Raw genomic sequence first — 19,588 nt, 5'->3', positions numbered from 1 at the left:
TCAACTTATACACTTTTACTCACTTGATAATCGTGATGTAACATCCTTCAACACGTCAGTAATTCGTTCATAGCATGCTATGCCATCGTCCAATAAGACTGCTCAACGATTTATATGTACACAGCCAATTAAAGGAAAGTTGTTGCCTTATGTTACACCAGGCTAATAGAAATTCTCTTCGAATTAAAGTTTCAGTAACCATTAGATTATCTACGACATAAACTGTAATTATGTCGATATCAGAAACCTAACAATATTCATAGCACCAGTTGAGTCATTTCAATGCTTGTTTTTGCAATCTTTACGTTGTATTTATTATCTGGCACTGTTTCAAAAACGAAAAGAACAGTTAACGGATAAAGAACAATCATGATTGACAGCTGATTAGTCATCGACCCTGACTGTTGCGAAATGAGACATGAACATCTGCGATATAGAACGGTGCAGATGTCTCTCCTGGCACGGACTAGCGCATAGCCACATCCCTTCAGCCGGGCTTGTTGACATCAGAAGCGATGGTCTACAACTGCCGGCACCGAGAGTCGTCCAAGGACCGCTGGGTCTTCCCATCTCGTTGACTCTGCACTGTCACCCTCAATTTGCAGTCATATGCCTGGAAGTTACATACGGACACATGATGTTAAGAATGTCTAGCCCGTTGCACGGTTGTCGGACCTGTATCTGTATTTGTATCTATATAGCCGGTACAACCGCCATTAGGCGTAACACACCAGCTTGCCCGACAGCCCTTGAACGTTCAAGCCCTGACTGTAAGTCAGGCCATATGCCATGACGTATACTACGTGACAAACAGAGCTAGAGACACATCAGTAAATCTCCCTTCCTCTAACAGTGGCAGAGTGTATATAGAATCGCTTGACATCGCAGGTCACGGAGGTCATGGACCTGCACGGTCAGCGACTCCGCGTCAGAGCGATGTGCACTGGTTGTGATTTGTGGTGTCGACACACCTCAGAAGCGTAAGGAGTCTAAATCTTCCCTTTTCAAACGTTAGTTGTATGGACATACTTTGTACATTAAACGCGTTGAATTTTTGTCCGGATCTTGCGGGTTTCTCTATTAATTGAAAAAAACAACTGCACACTACCGTTCGGTTAAATGCAACAAACCTGATAGCGAAACAATAGATACAAGCCGTCTATCCATGACAAATTAAGCACACGGATATGTGACATCGCCATAAGCTGGGTTTACACATGCACTTTAAAGCACACTCGGAGTCGGAGTGTGCTCCGACTCCTCCGAGTGTTTTCCAAGCACACTCGAAGTCGCGGTGCTCCGAGTACTCTGAGCACACCCCGAGTGTGTTCCGAGTGTACTTGGAAACGCGTGTGTAAACAGGGCCATAGCAAACGACGCAAATATATATACCTTTCCGGCTACAGGTGGACATCGATCCGTCATTTCGGATGCAAACGCTTTGTGGTCTCTGGGACAAGCTGTAGGTGATATCGTTAGGTGGAGGTCATACGTCGTTGTCCCCGGAACCGGTGTCTGTAAAAAAAGGGCGGCGAAAAATCAGTGCGGAAAGATGCATGACTATGATACTGCGTTACTAATGTATTCAAGCAATGTCGGTTTATGCTTTGTGTGTTCGGCGATCTTCATCAGCATGTTATTTACTGAAAGAAGAACAAGGCGAATTCACTGTCACCAATATCTTGTGACGAAAGTCTGTCATGCGAAGCAACTACATCCCATCCAGCTTTTAGGAGGAGGTAAAAATCCCGCTTTTTATTTTTACAGGAAATCTTTCATTACCTGAGTCTGGGAGCTCGTCAGGTCACCCATGACGTAGATCTCGTCGAAACTGGTCATCTGGTTCATCCTGTCGACGGCGAATGCAGCTGCACCGTTTTCATCATTTGGGTAGTCATCTTTGCTCGGTATTGAGGGTTGGTCTCCGTAGCTGTAACTGTAGCTATAGCTGTAGCTCGAAGACGATGCTTGCTGCTTTCCTCCGTTGCCATAGGAATAGCTGTATGAGGAGTAGGTCTGCTTAGGTTGCTGGGATCTAAGAGAACTTAAAAGGTATCCGGCGTTGAAGGTCTCCATAGGCTGTGCTACTTGCTCAATGTAACCAAAACTTGATTGGCCCTGTCTGGCATTTTTCTGACTCGGACCGAAGGCGGTCTGTTGAGAAGTCATTCTTCTGTTCCCACTTGTCTTCCCGTTGGACTGCCTGGACTGCCCTGTGTACCTGGACCCGGCTGGATAGATTACAGTACTCCCGCCGCTTGAAGCTGGGAGAATCGGACCCATGAAGCCTGAAGTATAGCCTCTAACCCCTCCGTTTTGCCGGGCACTACCTGCCTTTTGATTGCCTTGATTGATGGAACTGTAGCCCTGTCGGAAACCCGAGTTCTTGCCTCCGCGTTGGATGGAACCAGACACTTGCCCACCTGCTTTCTGGTTACCTTGCTGCAGTGAGCCGAATCCACGACCATTCTCACCGGCCTTCTGGTTTCCTTGCTGTAGAGAACCGAAGCCACGACCAGCTCCACCGGCTTTTTGATTCCCTTGTTGCAGCGAACCAAAGTCTCGACCAGCTCCTCCTGCTTTTTGGTTTCCTTGCTGTAATGAACCGAAACCTTGTCCAGCCCCTCCTGATTTCTGGTTACCTTGCTGCAGTGAGCCGAATCCGCGACCATTCCCGCCAGCCTTCTGATTTCCTTGTTGAAGAGAACCGAACCCGCGGTCAGCTCCACCGGCTTTCTGGTTTCCTTGCTGCAGGGAGCCAAAATCTTGTCCAGCCCCTCCGGCTTTCTGGTTTCCTTGCTGCAGGGAGCCAAAACCTTGTCCAGTCCCTCCGGCTTTCTGATTTCCTTGAGCAGAGCCCGTGCCGGGGCCATATGGAAAGAACGTAGAAGTGTCAAGTCCTGATGCCGGAAGAATCTGTCTCCCACCAAACCCATTGGATCTTCCAGTGTCCTGAGAAGGTCCAAATACACCAGCCTTCTGGGTCCCTTGTTGGATTGAGCCAAAGCCAGGACCTCCAGCCTTCTGGTTACCTTGCTGCAGAGAACCGAATCCTTGTCCCCCTGCTTTCTGATTTCCTTGCTGGAGCCTACCATAGTCTGATGGCCCAACGACTTGGCCCTTCTGGTTGCCCTGCTGCAACGATCCAAATTGCTGGCCTGCTTTCTGGTTGCCCTGCTGCAACGATCCGAATTGCTGGCCCGCCTTTTGGTTACCCTGTTGCAACGAGCCAAACCTTCCTGCTCCACCGGCTTTCTGGTTGCCCTGCTGCAACGATCCAACTTGCTGGCCCGCCTTTTGGTTGCCCTGTTGCAACGAGCCAAACCTTCCTGCTCCACCGGCTTTCTGGTTGCCCTGTTGCAACGAGCCAACTTGCTGGCCCGCCTTTTGGTTGCCCTGTTGCAACGAGCCAAACCGTCCGCTTCCACCAGCTTTTTGGTTGCCCTGCTGTAACGAGCCAAACCGTTGGCCGCCTGCTTTCTGGTTGCCTTGTTGTAACGAGCCAAACCGTCCGTTTCCACCAGCTTTCTGGTTGCCCTGCTGTAACGAGCCAAACCGTTGGCCGCCTGCTTTCTGGTTACCTTGCTGTAACGAGCCAAACCGTTGGCCGCCTGCTTTCTGGTTGCCTTGTTGTAGTGACCCAAACCGCTGGCCTGCTTTCTGGTTACCTTGCTGCAACGATCCAAATTGTTGACCTGCTTTCTGGTTGCCCTGCTGCAAAGACCCAAATCTTCCAGCTCCACCAGCTTTCTGATTTCCTTGCTGCAGGGATCCAACTCCTTGCGTACCTCCTTGATTCTTGCCAGAACCCACCCTGACTGTAAAGCCTGTAAGTCGACCTTGTCGTGGCGCCTCACCGCTAAGTCTGGACTGTTGCTTCGACTGAGATCTCCGGTTTGATGCCATGGACGCTGATTTTTTGGAGCGAGATTGCAATGAAGCCTGTTGTGGTCCCGCAGGTCCCTTCGAGGTCAACGACTGCGCCGCCACCTGGACCTGACAACTGCTCTCTGTCATGTGGTAACCCGACCGTTGCTTAACGACCTGTACTTGGCATCGTTCAACCTGAAAAGGAATATAGGAAAGTATTACATCAAGTGAAAGATGACAATGATGTGTTCACATTGCTATGCCACGGCCTGTTAATTTGGATGTAGTATGTCATCATTGTCATGTATGCATATGCCAAAGTTTGTTGACATCTTCCTAAAGTCTTGATGTTGCTATCAATGGCCAAGACTACTTGCACCACGTGCTTCACTGCTTCATCAGATTGGGACACAAAGAGATATAGAGATACCAATGTAAACGAAAGTCAATTTCGTGATACATATCAGAGAAATATATGTATGCCGTTTACGTATATTCATATGTTTGTGATGGCGGGATCGGTAATGCCTGCACACGATCACAGAGTGTCATACAGACCAAGTGGTACACACGTATTTACACATGGATGAGAATTAACATTGTTTCATGTGTATGTTTCCAAACTACTCGAGGAATGTTTGCACGATTCCAGTCGGGTTATTTCGGGTCGTCCGAAAGATGTCTCCCATCACTGCAAACATGGGTGTGCTCATCGACCGGTACTAACAACAGGATGTAATATACATCACGTTAAGTTGCTCTTATCTAAGAAAATAGATGAATTCATAAATGAGCTGAGCCTTAATGTATGTGGTAAGGATAGGCCCATACTATCCCACTGAAACATTATTTTGAAGGAACAAAAAGAGAGTCTTATGAGAATCTAATAATGATGGCAAAACTATGATAGCTTACCGTGCGTCGTTGGTCACGTGTTATCTCTATATCCAGCTGATACAGGCAACCGCCGCTACTGTACGTCTGAAACGACAAGATTTGCACCATCTGATCGATGTGCAATCAAAATACACTATGCTACATTTAATGTAATGAAATATCTAACAAAAGTGGTGACTCTGCTACAACCATATAAAACTGAAATTAGTGTTCCTAATTAAGTACACAGGCAGTACATGTACAAGTATATATTCACTATGTTGACGTTATAAAGAAATGAAATTATGTAGTTGATGGAAATATGCATGCATCATTGGTCACGTATCATTTCCTATGACGTAGCGGGAGAAGAAAACCACACAATGTTTTCAAACAGTAGATCTATAGAGTTTCCATTCCTAAAAGGAGAGGTGGCGTGAGTGGCGAGATCAGGATTAAAATGCCAGAGATTCTGGGATTCTCTCCGCGCTTCAGTCGAGAGGAAAAACAACAGTGAAATAGCAGTTGTAGTGTAATGTAAAGTCTCCAGCACTTGATATCAATGTCAAATGTAAATATCAATTGTTTAGAAACACCATCATTGCTGTCAATTGTCATTAGGTTTGGAATTTTGACACGACGTGAGGTCTTCGACATTTGTTCACTGTAAGAGAATCAGAGCTACGTTTACAGTTCCGACCTCTCGTGTTTTCATCATTCTGCAGTTACCAATTCGTCTCAATTTTAGTATGATACCTATCGCAGTTGCCGTTGTCTGATTGAATTACATTTCTTGTATATCATTGTGCATTGTGCATTACGGGGGGAGGGACACCTACACGTAGTCATACAGTCTGTTGGGAACATGTTCAGATATACCCTTCTGCGCCTCGAATACCTGGGATTCTGCCGCGCCTAGTCTCCAACCAGACCCAATAGATTGCAAAGACCGTATCCAACTGGAAGAAGGAGCTTATAGTGCAATCTTGGTTGGCTATGAGACTTGGGTTGGCTATGAAAACTCCTTCTGCCTGTTGGATACGGTCTTTGCCAACCCGTAGGTCTGCTTGGAGGCTACCGCGCCACCAGCCAAACCCTAGCGCACTAAATGTACCGTCCAAGGCAAACACACTTCTCGGGAGGGAGGGAGTGACCCGTCACGTCTTCAAGACATTCCTCCCCTCAAAGTGGCATTGACCTTGTGCCAAAGATGGCGACCGGCTGAGCCAGAAGGAGAGGACCCAGTTCCACTTGGCATATATAACGCTATGTGGAGTCTCGTTGCATAACGTATACTGTCTATCCTACACTGTTAGTCTGCACAAGGCAGGAGTCATATCTGGCTTAGATTAGAAAACTTACCACGGAGAAACTATTATCTTAATGTCAGGTTTTATTTTAAAAAAAGATTTTATATGATTAAGTGATTATGGATCTAGTAATACTAATTAGTGCCTAGTCGTTTGTTTACATTTTCATTCTAATGATTTACCAATTTATGCCACAATATCGTTTTCCTCTGACTGTTAGCAGAGCTGTACGTCACCTTCCATGTACCAACCAACGTGTTTCAAGACCTCTGAGAAGCTTGCAAATGGTGGGAGCGTTGACAAACTGGACCTTTGTGCAGTCTTTCCTTACTCCCGTTATTGAACGATGTTCCAAACAATAGAAATATAAGCAATGAATAGGGTACACAGGAAATAATCTCCTGTCCTTTCACGCTCTCGGACCATAATGTCCCATCTGGTCCTCACATTTAAGTGTCCTCCCGGGGTTTCGGCAAAAGAACCAGCACCAAACTGGCAAATAGCTGCTGACGTTTGGGTTAAGTGGTCACTGGTCCAACCGTTCCCGCTGACCCATTGGGTAGCCCCCAACTCCCCCGGCTGACTCGCTTTCCTCGGTTAAAAAACGGTTTGGTCATCTTTCTTTACATTAGCAAACCAGACTCATAGAGTAAGGACTGCTGAGTGCATCAGCGTGAAATGATTTACCTTCTGGAAAACCAAGAGACCACCAGCGCTTCAAGGGTCAGCACTGGGTCACGACAATATTCAACAAAGTTGTACAACATATTTCATACTCATGGTACAGATTATTCTACCCAGACCGACAGTAGAAATCGTCATCATATCATATCATAGTCTACATCATTATGATATGAATACAAAATGTTGAATATACAAATAAATCAGGTAGAATTTTTCAATGAGTGTACATCGAAAAGTGAAAAAAGTTAGTGTGTATTCAACCAAGTGATCTATGCAATCTGCTAACAGCGGAAGGAGTGATGCTGAATTTGAAAACGCCTGGACGAAAACAGCACATGTCGGTAGGACTTGTCTTTGGCTAACCGGATTGTATACATTAATTTCATGGATCAAGAGATAAACTTGTCCATGAAGTAGACGCTATGCATAAGTCTGCTAATGTCGTTATGTCTGTAACGGTTAGAGGGATAAGCACTTCCCTCGCTGGATTTCCACCCATCAGATCGATTACATTCTCAGAAGTGTCGCCTTTAGTCTGAAACTTTATTTCAGTTGAACAGTGACCGTACTATTTCATAGTCTAAGATACCAGGCAGGATGAATTGCAATCATGCATCTAGAAATCAAATCAAATAAAAACAGAAAATAGGTTTCCTGCCAACTGGCCTATATTCACCGTCCCTGTCGGACGATGGGTAGACGTCCCCACCCTACTTCAGAACCATACGCTTAGGTTAGGACAGGACAGCCTCTCATTTCCACATTTCATCTAAAAGTTATGGACCATCAATCAAAGCGAATAGACTGGGACTGTCACCACATCTCGGGCCACCTCTAGTCATTACGAGTGGCGTCTTTTCCTTAATATGTTTGCTCGTATGGTTAGTCGTCGCTCAAAACTTGTGATTTGTCGTTTTGTAGCTTATACGGAAAATTAGATAAATGTTGGTGCTAATCTAGTTTCCTTGAACAGATATAGCTATTGTACACATTCGGTCGATTAATTGCAAGGTCTGATTCAGTCTGGCTAGTGGTGCCCAGCCCCGTGTGTTAAGAATGGAATCGCCGATAGGCGGACAAACACTGCCTTCTCCATACTGACGGTGCGTGGTGTTTGTTCAGTGCGGAAAATCACGACTTGATCGCAAAGTTGCCGGACTCCCTCTTTACTCCCTCTGTGAATGTAATTTTACTAAACTTGGTGTGAATAGCGAGTTCACGACCACACAGTTCAGATATTGTTGACCGCTGAGAGCTGAAAGTGAACGCGAGTTTCGCACCCTTGTGGCATACAGCAATATCACCCCACTGCACACAGGGGGCGGGGACTGCGGCCCCGGCACCCAGACAGCGTCGGACGCGTCTAAAATTCAAAGTTAATATTTCAGACTGCCTCTTTTCCGGTAGAGCTACCAGAATACTTTCTCCAAAGCAATAGCTTAGACTTGATGGGATTCTTAGCCGAAAAATATGTATAATGTATGTGGGACGATCGTTTTCTCTTACCTGTTGACTTGCGCTCGTAACACGTAAAAGTTGCGCCCTGAGTTCTTGTGCCGCGAAGTACGCCAGTTGCTGCACGACGCCGTCGTCTGTCCGCAGAGTCACGGCCCCGGAGCGGTAGGCCCCGTGAGCAGAAGGAATCAGCAACACCGAGAGCACCGCGGCCAGGATCCCGGGGGCACCCACCATCTCGTCCTCTCTCTGCAGCGATCCGTGAAGAAATGATGTCGGGCCGCGGGACTGTTTGTGCTCGTCGTGCCAGGCGAGTCCGGGGAATAGCTGGGTGGCGACGTCAGTCCTTAGCACGTGCCACGGCTTCTTACAATTTGATCACAAGTGACCCCGAGATTCTGCCAAAACACGCTCCCTGGCCCGCCGGGAAAACACGACTGCGACGCGCTCCCAGACACTCGCTATTAGAGGATCTGTTGGAGCCGAGCTCTCCTGCTGAGACCGTGAACTGAATATTAAGTGCTGCAAAAATAAGTCCAATTATAAAGTTATGTAAGTCATGTCCAACATGACATGGTGAAATTGTTTTATTTGTTATTTTGTAGCTGCGGTGTCGGAACAGGTATGGGTCGAACTGTCAAGGAGTCAAAGTTCAAGCTCTCTCTGATTTGACGGGACAGGTTATGAAAACCGAGATGTGTCAGTTCCAGTAAAACAGCACGATAATAGGACAACTTAAAACTTATTTGTATGCGCCCAAATCTCACCCAAGCGCCATTTGGCAATGAAACTGCATCCCGGATGGTCCACTTGGACGGACTCGATGGGTTTTCAAATAAGCTAATATCCATTGTTGGTTGAAAGTTGCTTTTAATGTCTATCTGCTTTGATTAAATGATAATTGATTTCGTTTGTCTTGTTGGCCAATCAGTTGAAACGCTAATGATTGTCGTCAAGTTAGAAGTAATATCATAGGAGCCCTTCTTTCCTCACTGGCGTCATAACGTATCCAAAAAAGCAATTGTGTTTTTGCTAATTGTTGCTGTGATGATGAGAACAGCATTCTACATTCTGTACCGTGGACCCATGGCCAATAACAATACCAAACGGTTTAATGCGAGAAATAAAAGGGGTTCTAATAGAAGGCAATTAGGTAAAGAGCTTTAGGAAGTATATGGGTGCTAGAATAGATACTATGATTAATCAATGTGTCTAGGAGAAAAAATAAAACCGCGTTAGTAAAGTTCTGGAGACATGAAACGGACCACAGCCTTCAGCGCGTCCCAACTCATCCCTTTGAAAGGTTCCCATATGGATTAGTCCAGAAGAAGTTTGCGTCTTAGTGATTTAGCTCCCGACCGTCTGTGTGTACAGTAGGTGACATCTTCACCCTCAGACGCGCGGCCGGGAGCAGATGTAGGTGTCGGGATGACCGGGGGAATCCCTTCCTGCTCCCGGAACGCCTACCCGACAGTTTAGTCTGTGTCTATATGGGTGTGCCGCGGAAGCTCATCGGAGACTTTCAAGTATTTTTCAGCATATCAAATTGGGTATGGGGTTATGAACTACACGTTCACGACTTAGACTGGGCTTTCAGAGGTTTGGAAGTGCTGGTCTCAGTCTCAGCAATGACGTAGCAAAAGGACAATAGTCGGAAACCGTTAACACGTCACAGCAAGGAGGTTATATGGTCACAGGCGACCCTGTAGGTGTATCATGAATGACCATGTTGATGATCCTATCGATGATCAGTCTGGCATAACTGTGTCTCTGGCCGACTTTCCAGATTATCGTCCTGTACTCGTAAGTAAGGACTGAAGTAACAGGGGCAAGCCTGGTTACCGTTGTTACCGCTGGCTCAATCTTGTTCCGTCGTGAGCAAGCGAAAAGATGGAGCCAGCCATTCCACTTGGACGGCGCTCTCACCGCGCTCTCACGGCGACCTCATTTTGGCCAGATCGCCGTGAGAGCGCCGACAGCGCGGCGAGAGCGCCATTGAGAGCGCCGACAGCGCGGCGAGAGCGCCGACAGCGCGGCGAGAGCGCCGACAGCGCGGCGAGAGCGCCATGCGCGCCGTCACCTCGGCGATGGTTTTGAACATGCTCAAAACCTTCGCCGTGAGAGCGCCGAGGATGGCGATCAAAAAACGAGCGCCGAGAGAGCGCGGAGCGAGCGCGGTGAGCGCCGTGAGAGCGCCGTGAAAGCGCTGTGAGCGCCGTGAGAGCGCCCAGGGTGGGATCAAAGGGCCGCAGCGAGCGCTCAAGGATCGCAGCGAGCGCTCTATGAGGATTGAATGGATTTAACTGTAGTTCAAACCAATTTCATTCATGAAGTGGTGTATCTTGAATTTCTGGGAATTTTTTTGTCAAATCATAGTTTTGCTCGTGGGTAATACAAATTGACCAATACCTACAAGTACTTGCTTCCATTCAAATGAAATTCCCTCCAAGTTTTATTGCCAGTGGTTCAAAATGTGTTTCAAAATTCTCTGATTTACGTTTCTATTATAACGTAGACTGATAAAATATATTTATTGCAAACAGTTTACATGACAGAAAAAAACAAGTTGAACATACATATATTACTTACGACACACACTGAGCGACCGTGCAGCGACTAAAATTGAATCTGTCTTCCCCTTGATTTTATCATTCAAATATGATGCAAGAGGTAAAGGTATGACTGAGAAGACAACAAAGCACACAAAACGTAACAAAAATTCGTTCTTAATCTCTGGAATTCGTTGAGTGATCTGTGAAATCTTTCAAAAGTTGCTGACATTTGACATTTTGGTCGCGCTGAGAGCGCGCAAGGGTCGCCGTAGAGATTCCACTTGAGCACGTTTTCCAGGAGTTCGGCGCTCTCACGGCGCTCTGGACCATTTTAGGTCGCCATGAGAGCGCGGTGAGAGCGCCGTCCAAGTGGAATGGGGGTCTAACGGAGGATGGTGCCCAGGCTAGCTATAGCTCCTGAGCTGAGCCCCTAACTCATGACCTATCGTCCCGCAAGCTCTAGTGATATCCCTGAAGAAGACCAATGGAGAAAAAGCCTCTTTCCTTTGGCTGCTGTTTTGATTCATTAGTGGAATCCCAGGCCAAAGACGAGAGACCGTTTCTAGGTCATGTCACTTTAGTCAAATCAACATGTTGGAGAACCACACAAACAAGCAAATATTTTTGTGTGCTCAGTCTAAGTCCGCATCGCGTGGCAGCACCTCTGTACTTTGATGGGAATTCCTGATAGAGGGCAGCTGTGGTGATCAGAGATTCGGAAAAGTACACTCAGAAATACACCCTTTCTAATAATGTACATCTGTTCCTGGCGTCCAAAGAACGAAAGACGAGCTAGCAGAACCAACAGCACATTTAGGTGAAGGGATGACTTCTCAATAATGCAGACTACCATACGACGTCTGAACAAGACATCATTTTCCTTGGGCAGTAAATGCAACACTGATTTTATAATATATGATTTTCTTATTCGGTATGCTTGATGTGAAGTACAATGTACTTCATTTTCCATCCTTCTCATCATGCAATGCACATCATTGTCGGCTATACGGTATTTCCTGTTGAGACTGCGTCTACTATACACTTGTCATGTCATGTCATACTTTTTTTAGCCCATTGATAACATTGTTCTCAGACGGCCGCTTTACGGAAAACCCTGTCACGATGAGATCACAATTTCATGTACACGTTTTATTTTATATTTGTGCCGTAGGTCCGATGAAATTGTGCAATTGTAGTGCATGTGTTTTATTCTGATCTAACCGTTTACAATATGACCTCAGTGACAAGTATGCATTGCAGTTACGCTCTACACAGAGTAAACAACGACGTTTGGAAGGAGCCTATAATTTATCGATAATGTATTGCAAGCCGGGCATGGTTCTATAATAGGCACGACCCCCAGTCATTAGGGTTAGTTTGTACACATGTTCTCGAATCGGTGTCAGTCGCCACATGGCCTTTGACGAGACTGCTGTTCTTCATGTGCGTACACACGTTAGGGCGGGTCTACAGACGGTCGGGAAATGCGCGGGGACTCTGCCTAATTAAACCGCAAATCATCAAAACCGCACTTGAAAGCCCAGTAGCCTCCTCAAAACCAGGAGGGGGGACAAAAATGTTTTTGTGGCTGCCCCTGCAATTCATTTTGGTTAGCCTCTATTGCTCGATGCTCAATGCGTGGACAGCTATTGCTAAAGAGTAAACCAACGCCACTCTTCTGACCGTGAGAACCTAGGGCTGGATATGCTCGATGTTATATAGCTCATTTTAGGAATATTCACTAGGCCGTCAACTTTTAGCGTAGAAAGCTGCCCGTCTAGCCAACCAGTGATTCTATGTCTTGTTTTTGTTGTAGTCCGAGTCCTCGGGCAGTCTCATCCCAGATCTTGCTGTTTTCGTGTATTTACATGACACGCCAGATTAATGAAATATCGTACTGCGTGGGAGGAAGAGTTGATTATATAAGCTCCCTAGTTTGTGTTTGGTGTTGCTTTTGTAACGTGTCCAATATAAACACTGCGAGTCCAGTTTTACCGTGCGTACGGTGGGGAAATGAGAAGGACCTGTGCCAAGTCTCCTCGGTAGTGCGAGAGAAAACAGAGAGCGCGTCTTAAGGCTGGTGTGGCCGTCTTGGTCAACAAACTCTGCAGCCACGTCTGGCCAGGAATGTGGCCGGTTTCCTCTTTCTCAGTGACGTCACGTTGCAATATCAGACCTGCAGGACAGCTTCTACACATGCCCCTGACACCGCGGCGGAGGTGCGAACTTTTCAGCCTCAGTTTCTACCTCTTGAGAAATAACAAAACTGAAAAGAAGCGTGTCCTCCTTGAACGTCAAGATGGAATAGGCCAGATGCACAAACATGTCCGTCTCCCAATTATTGGACGAACTTCAGGTACAAATCCGTGTTTTTCTTCCCTATCCTCCATGCCCACACGCTGCCACTTACCGCTAATTGGTGCTAACTGTCCAATTTACAGTGACCCTATCCCATGACTCACGCTGTTACTCGTTATTTGCTGTGTTTATGTCCGCCCTAGTTAGCTGAGGAATGCCACGGCGAGCCTCAACAATTTGCTGCTGGTTTTATCCCTGTGGGGCAGTGTGGCTTATACCTCTGTATACTTTACCAAGCCTCGGTTCAGGCTTTCACTGGTCACGTCGTTTTTGTTCGCGTACGTACCTGTTTCAAGAAATTTCGAAAATATTAACTTCGCGGAAACCAAGGAAATCTATGGAAAGTACAAATAATACGGCCGCATGCGTTAATTTATACATCCCAGAATTGTTGTTAAGTGTTTTATTGTGGGCTCCCACATCAGAACAGACTACCTCAGTCCTGTGGATGAGACACGGATTACCGGGGATTTCCACAAGTTTACGGAGGTGCAGCTTGGCAGGCGGCCTTTGTTTTCGCTGCAGAAGTGGGTCTTCTTGGAACGGAGCTGTCATTCCTGACATTGCACCGGATCTTCACCTGTCACCTTCAGACCTCTGCGATAACAGGGGACATTTTCATATACAGAAACTTTTTGTTGGGACTGTCTGGTTTAGAATTATCAAAAGGTCTGCCTAAAAGCAATCCTGTCGCAAGAAACAAACTGTTCTCCTAAGGCGGACGTGATCGCCATGGCCAGTACCAAATATTGAGCTATGGTTTCTGTCGGGCATGTGTAAGGAAAACTGTTCACTGCAAGGGATGTCCCACAAGGCCCGGTGAACATTATGAAATATTAGGGCGGCTGCCTACGGCTAGTTTGAAATATGTGTATCGGAACTTGGTACAACATAATGAATACATGGGAAATTCATTTTCGTATGAGGTTTATATGTAGTTAGATGAAGTTTTTTTATCAATTTAAAGAGTAAATAAGTAATGTATGTAACGTTATCTATATTATGAAGAAAAGACGTGAATCAAAGCTAAATCAAGGTAACCTCTACAAAAACGTTGTTCCTCTATTTCCGGATTGTCCGCTGCTGCATCCCATGACATCTGCTCCAAGGGAAGCACGCTAACCTTAACACTACAAACACCAACTTAATCATGTCTTGACTGCTGCTATCTTATAGCCTTACGAAAACATCGAGGAAGACATCTGTAGGAAAAGGGTAGGCTTCGACACGGATGGAAAATCCGAAATAAGACAGGTCAGGTGCGTACTGAATGAAGTCGTTGCGGTGAGCAAGTATGCATTTCCATGGCATAGGAAGCATATAAATTCAGGCCTGCAATTACAAGTTTATTTCTTAAGCTAATCCCTTGGATTGGAATACGAATCAAGATCACGTCTTTTCTGGACTAAGAACTCCATGTCTACAACCGAAAAACTAAAAAAAGAATGATAAAGTTGTTGCGAATTCGAAGCACTTTATGAGTTCCCTCTCGACTTACATGTTTATGGTTATCTGTTCAACCAAGGTGTGCCTGTAAGGCTATTCTCTTCCACATGATGGTTCTACGCAGACGCAAGACAAGAATAATGCTTACGAGTCGTTTAGGCCACTGGCCGTGTTGAATTGGCGGTATGTGAAAAGGATATTGGCTGGCACCTTCGTGTAAAGATCCGTGACCTTCTGTGCTTTTCGAAAGGAGATGAGCGTACATTTGTCAATCATGAACGAATATCTGACATTTTCAAAGAAACAAAGTATCCAATTTGTATACATAGTCGCTGTTGGCGACTTTGTTCCTGTAGTAGCCAGTCTCTGGGCCATATGTTAGGGGTACGAATTCCACTCGACCTGAGTCCCCTCTAACAGCTATACGCCAGACACAATGAAGGGTTATATGATTGGTGTTTTTGCCAGTTTTGCTTTTCTACTGCCGCATTGCAAAACTGAAAGCTAGGATATGCGGCAGAAACCTGTCATGGGAAAAACAGCAATGATATTGTTAAATGACATTGTAGCAACCGCAAAAAGTACAAGAGTCCGAAGACCCAAAATCTCCATGAAATTTGTTTTTATATATGATGTGTTTTATTTGCCCCAGTTGTTTGTTTTTGCCACTGGTTGTTTTATTTTATGTGCCAAAGGGTATCCACATACAGGTTTGGTAGTGTTCCCATTTGTGATTTGACCACCAGCTGTTGGGACCTTGGGAATAGTTGACCTAGATAAGAGACCAACAGATGGTGCGACCTAAAAGCCCACAATAGAGTAGATATTTCTCATTATTTATGCAAATTCAGTCCGAATTTGCATAATTACCACTTCAGTTTGTACATCTCTGTCCAACCCACCTGCGTACCAAATATCATGAAAATCTGTCGCTCCTATCTTCAGTTATTCTCCTTTGAATATTTTTACAAATACGCCATTGCAGTTCCAATGACACATACCAGGGGGCCCAAAATCAACCTTGACGTTTCTCCTTCCAGCACCTACCCACATACCAAATATCATTACAATCCATCTACACGTTCTATAGTTATGTTGATTTTACGCATCCGGTGACACATACATACATACACGGTGACACAAACATACACACACGCGCACACACGCGCAAACACACTAACTTTGCATGATTTGCACTTCAGTGTGTACATCTCTGTCCAACCTACCTGCGTACCAAATAACATGAAAATCTGTTGTTCCTTTCTTCAGTTATTCCCCTTTAGAACATTTTTACAAATAGGCCATTTTACTTCCAGGGACACAAACCAGGGGGCCCGAAATCGACCTTGACCATTCTCCTCCCAGCGCATACCCACTTACCAAATATCATTACAATCCATCTACACGTTCTACAGTTATGCTGACTTAAAGCATCCAACGACACACATGCAAACGATTTACCTCCTTACTTATGCAAATTCGGTCTCATTTGCATAGTTTGCACTTAAGTGTGTACATCTTGGTCTAACCCACCTGTGTACCAAATAACATGACGATCTGTCGATCCACTCTTCAGTTCTTCTACATTGAAGATTTTTACAAATACGCCATTGCAGTTCCAGTCACACATGCCAGGGGGCCCAAAATCAACCTTGACCTTCCTCCTCTTAACACCCACCCAAAAATAAAAAATCATTACAATCCATGTACAGGTTCTACAGTTATGGTGACTTTAAGCATCCGGTGACACATACATACACACAAACACCAAACGCAAGCAAAACAGTATATCCATGAAAAAGCCTTTTTTCATGGAGATAAAAATATCTTCGTCTGTAGAACACCGCGATTATGCAATACTGCCCTATGAACTGTACTAGCATCGCACAAACTGTCGAATATGTCAGCCGCGTTTCCCTGCATATACACTTTGCTCTCCCTGCGCCCTGAGCGTTACGTCAAGACAGAAAACTTCGTGCCAAAGTTTGGCAGCAGGGTCCTGACAGACATGTCCCACCCGCTGAAGAACCGTGTCTGGCCGCCGGCTGTGTTGTGATCATGTAGCAGTTCCCTAACCAGGATAGGTCCAAGTTTAAGTCTAAGTTCATAAGGTCAGCCTATATGTAATATAAACTTCTAACGGGTGTGAAGATGGAGAGTTGTATCGTTTTCTGACTGACAGACAGCCATCTTTCGTTAGGGAGACAGAGAGCTCAGGAAGCGTTATGATTTTCCATACCAGGGATCAACATCTGCTTGGATATTCCGACTCAAAGCTCATGTCCTTTTACCTCCTGCAGTAACTTACTAATAAGACTATCTACAGTATGAAATCAACAAAAAGGACGGGGAAGTTATTATGGTGTTAGATCAAGATGTTACCAAGCCAAATAATAACCAGGGAGTTTTGTTCTTTAGCTCTAACTGACACTGATGAATTTGTAAGAGGTGTATTTTCTGCGATGACCTTGTAGACCGCCTCGCCCCAGCTGACAGCAACACTTCCGATGGTGGGGTTATAGGGTCACTTTAATGGTGGTGTTTACCTACGTCTGACAGCCACTACATTCCCTGGGAGTTCCTCAACCAAAGTGTTTGTGGTGCTGGCCAGTTTTAGCAACGCGCTGTCCTTTTGGATTCTTCAGATGTAGACAGACGAAATTTACGAGAGGTGGCCGGTTTACGGCAAGGCGTCAGCTTACTTCAGGGCCGCGACGATCGATCAGTGTCACAATACTCAACAGTTCAGCAGGAAAACTGGAGAGAGGATCTATGTCATAAAACATGTCACAGAGAACTTCCATAGGCTTTCCCGCTTTCCAAATTTGCATACCCTCGGTGTTTCCTAAGTTTCATTAGATTGACGGCCTCACCCTTTTTGAAACTTGATTAAAATCCTTTCGAAGTCAAAGCCCTTAAGATACATAAATAAAGGAATGCATTTTTCCTCGTGGATAGAATACCAGTGGTCTTTAGATTCTGTAGAGCCTAAACATAACTTGATAAGTTACTAAATACAAGTTTACGTACCCTCCTTATATCTTAAAGTGCTCGCCATATTGGCACTACAATTTAGTACAAACAAAGGTTCTGGTGCCAGTATGTCTTCCAGTGTTACCGCAGAAAAGCATTGCCCAACAACGCCATCTAGCATGGTGGAGTTATAAAGCAGATGACACACCTTATATACCTTAAAGATCACATGTATCCATGGAACGCATATGTAGGAAATCATACAAATACATTTATATAGTGAAAGCGAGAGGAAAGGAATAACACATTAACGACAATCTTCATTTCTTTTGTTTTAATCAGGACATGTACTGAAGTTATAAGTTTTCTCCAGCTCCAAGCAGATATTGTAAGGCAAACATCTTGGTTTCTCAACACGACACCTATTCACCGGCCTGACTAGATACATGTACAAGGGTGCTTGCCCCTCATCCTGTGATCGGGCTGGTGCCTAGGTCTTCGCGGCAGCGGATGAAGTTGACTTCCCGCTCGACGGTCTGGTCGTCCTCGATGACATTCCCGGAGCTTTCTTCTGTGGGCGGCAGGGGTCTCCCGGCGTAGTGTTGGACAAGCTCAGCGGAGCACATCAGGTTCTGGAGAAGACAGTTCGTGTCACAGTCTAAATCAAGCAACGTTAGATAGACAAAGGCCGGAATTTTCGTATGAATTCTCGTACCATGTCAAATGTGAAATAAAGACGTTACCTCCCCTTAGTATGATATACTATTCATCCCAAATAGTAACGTTATATCATACTAACGGGAGACGACTTGTCAAAACTTTACCTCCCGTTAGTATGATATGCTAAGTTGGTCTCCTTAGCCTGTGTTACAAATTCTCTCGCTGTCGGGGCCTGATCAGTCGGGCTGGCTGCCAGGAGCGCGATTTGTAGTCTATGGTATCCATAGCTCGTCGAGGCTTTTTTTCAGAACAATGCAGTGATTAAGATACAAACAAAACCTTGTCCAAGACTCAAGAAACACGTAACGTTACAGGTGAACACTTACCCTGCGGCTGTCGCTCACAACGCATTTATCCTCGGCCTCCGCCGCGGTCACCTCCGGGTCGTTACGGCACTCGGACAGGCCCAGCCTGATGTCAAACTTCTGGTAGGTAACGGGAGGTTGGGGAGACTGGAATGGTTTGGAAACACCAAGACCGTTGGCATGGAGTGAATAAAGAAATGAAAGCCCAACGCGCACAATTCTGTAATCGTATATAATTCTGATGTGTTTTTATACAAAATGGCGACAATTAACGTTGCACAACAATTTGTCAACAATTTGTCACTGTGATGTGCACGTGATTGTGGCTGTGCCATATTGTTTGAGAGATCGTACCTGTGTGCAGTTCTTTGGGCAACTGAAAGACAGACTATTGAGTGAATGCAGTGGATAATCTAGGAAAGGTGTGCAAGTAGAAGTACGGTAACATTGTAGTGTAGTATAGTTTATTAAATGTATCCCTTCCCTTACTTCAGCTGAGCGGATGACCTGCTCCAACACATAGAGATTCTGCAGCCTGCTGTTGCTGTTAACAATGTCCACCACGTGGTAGACGGAGTACCTGATCCCGGCGGGGTAGTCCGCCCCTGCCACCAGGGAGAGCAGTCCAAGAACACACACCAGGCCCAGCATCGTGCAGCTTCAAATGGTACAGGTGTGCCCGAGGTGATCCGCTGCCGTTGTTATACCTGTGCCTGCAGGGGCCTCCGGAATAATTCTTCTGGTAAACATCATCCCAAAATCTTCTATCTGCTGGGAGACGAGTTATACAATGACGGCATGAAAAGTAAAAAAAATCTAAAACTCTTTTCAAAGTTGTTATCTTTCATTTGATAAATGTACTATAATGTACTATATAGAGAGTTGAAAACTTTTCTGGAAGAGTAGAACTTCATCTTTAGACACCTGAAAAACGTCTCGTGCTAGAGACGTCATTCACCTATGTTCTTAAATGAATATATTTTTGGTCATGTGTCATGCCATTGTGTCATGCCAAAGCATTGACCACCCCACAACTTTT

At 45.4% G+C, this 19,588-nt stretch overlaps 2 protein-coding genes across 2 annotated transcripts; both read right to left on the bottom strand.

Moving 5' to 3' along the window:
- Window positions 1-386: 386 nt before the first annotated feature.
- On the bottom strand, window positions 387-8,568 carry LOC136433201 (uncharacterized). The gene is made up of 5 exons (XM_066425148.1): window positions 8,247-8,568; window positions 4,786-4,851; window positions 1,783-4,065; window positions 1,393-1,515; window positions 387-613 (listed from the first exon to the last, which is right to left on the bottom strand). The coding sequence occupies exons 1-5, from the start codon at window positions 8,430-8,432 to the stop codon at window positions 521-523; spliced, it is 2,751 nt and encodes a 916-aa protein (XP_066281245.1). The 5' UTR covers window positions 8,433-8,568; the 3' UTR covers window positions 387-520.
- A 9,275-nt stretch (window positions 8,569-17,843) lies between these two features.
- LOC136433200 (uncharacterized) lies at window positions 17,844-19,258 on the bottom strand. Its single transcript, XM_066425147.1, has 3 exons — window positions 19,039-19,258; window positions 18,571-18,696; window positions 17,844-18,156 (listed from the first exon to the last, which is right to left on the bottom strand). The coding sequence occupies exons 1-3, from the start codon at window positions 19,198-19,200 to the stop codon at window positions 17,992-17,994; spliced, it is 453 nt and encodes a 150-aa protein (XP_066281244.1). The 5' UTR covers window positions 19,201-19,258; the 3' UTR covers window positions 17,844-17,991.
- Window positions 19,259-19,588: the final 330 nt, after the last annotated feature.

The sequence above is a fragment of the Branchiostoma lanceolatum genome, chromosome 4 (genome assembly GCF_035083965.1).
Source record: "Branchiostoma lanceolatum isolate klBraLanc5 chromosome 4, klBraLanc5.hap2, whole genome shotgun sequence".
NCBI lineage: Eukaryota > Metazoa > Chordata > Leptocardii > Amphioxiformes > Branchiostomatidae > Branchiostoma > Branchiostoma lanceolatum.
This window is presented reverse-complemented; position numbering and strand designations above follow the sequence as displayed.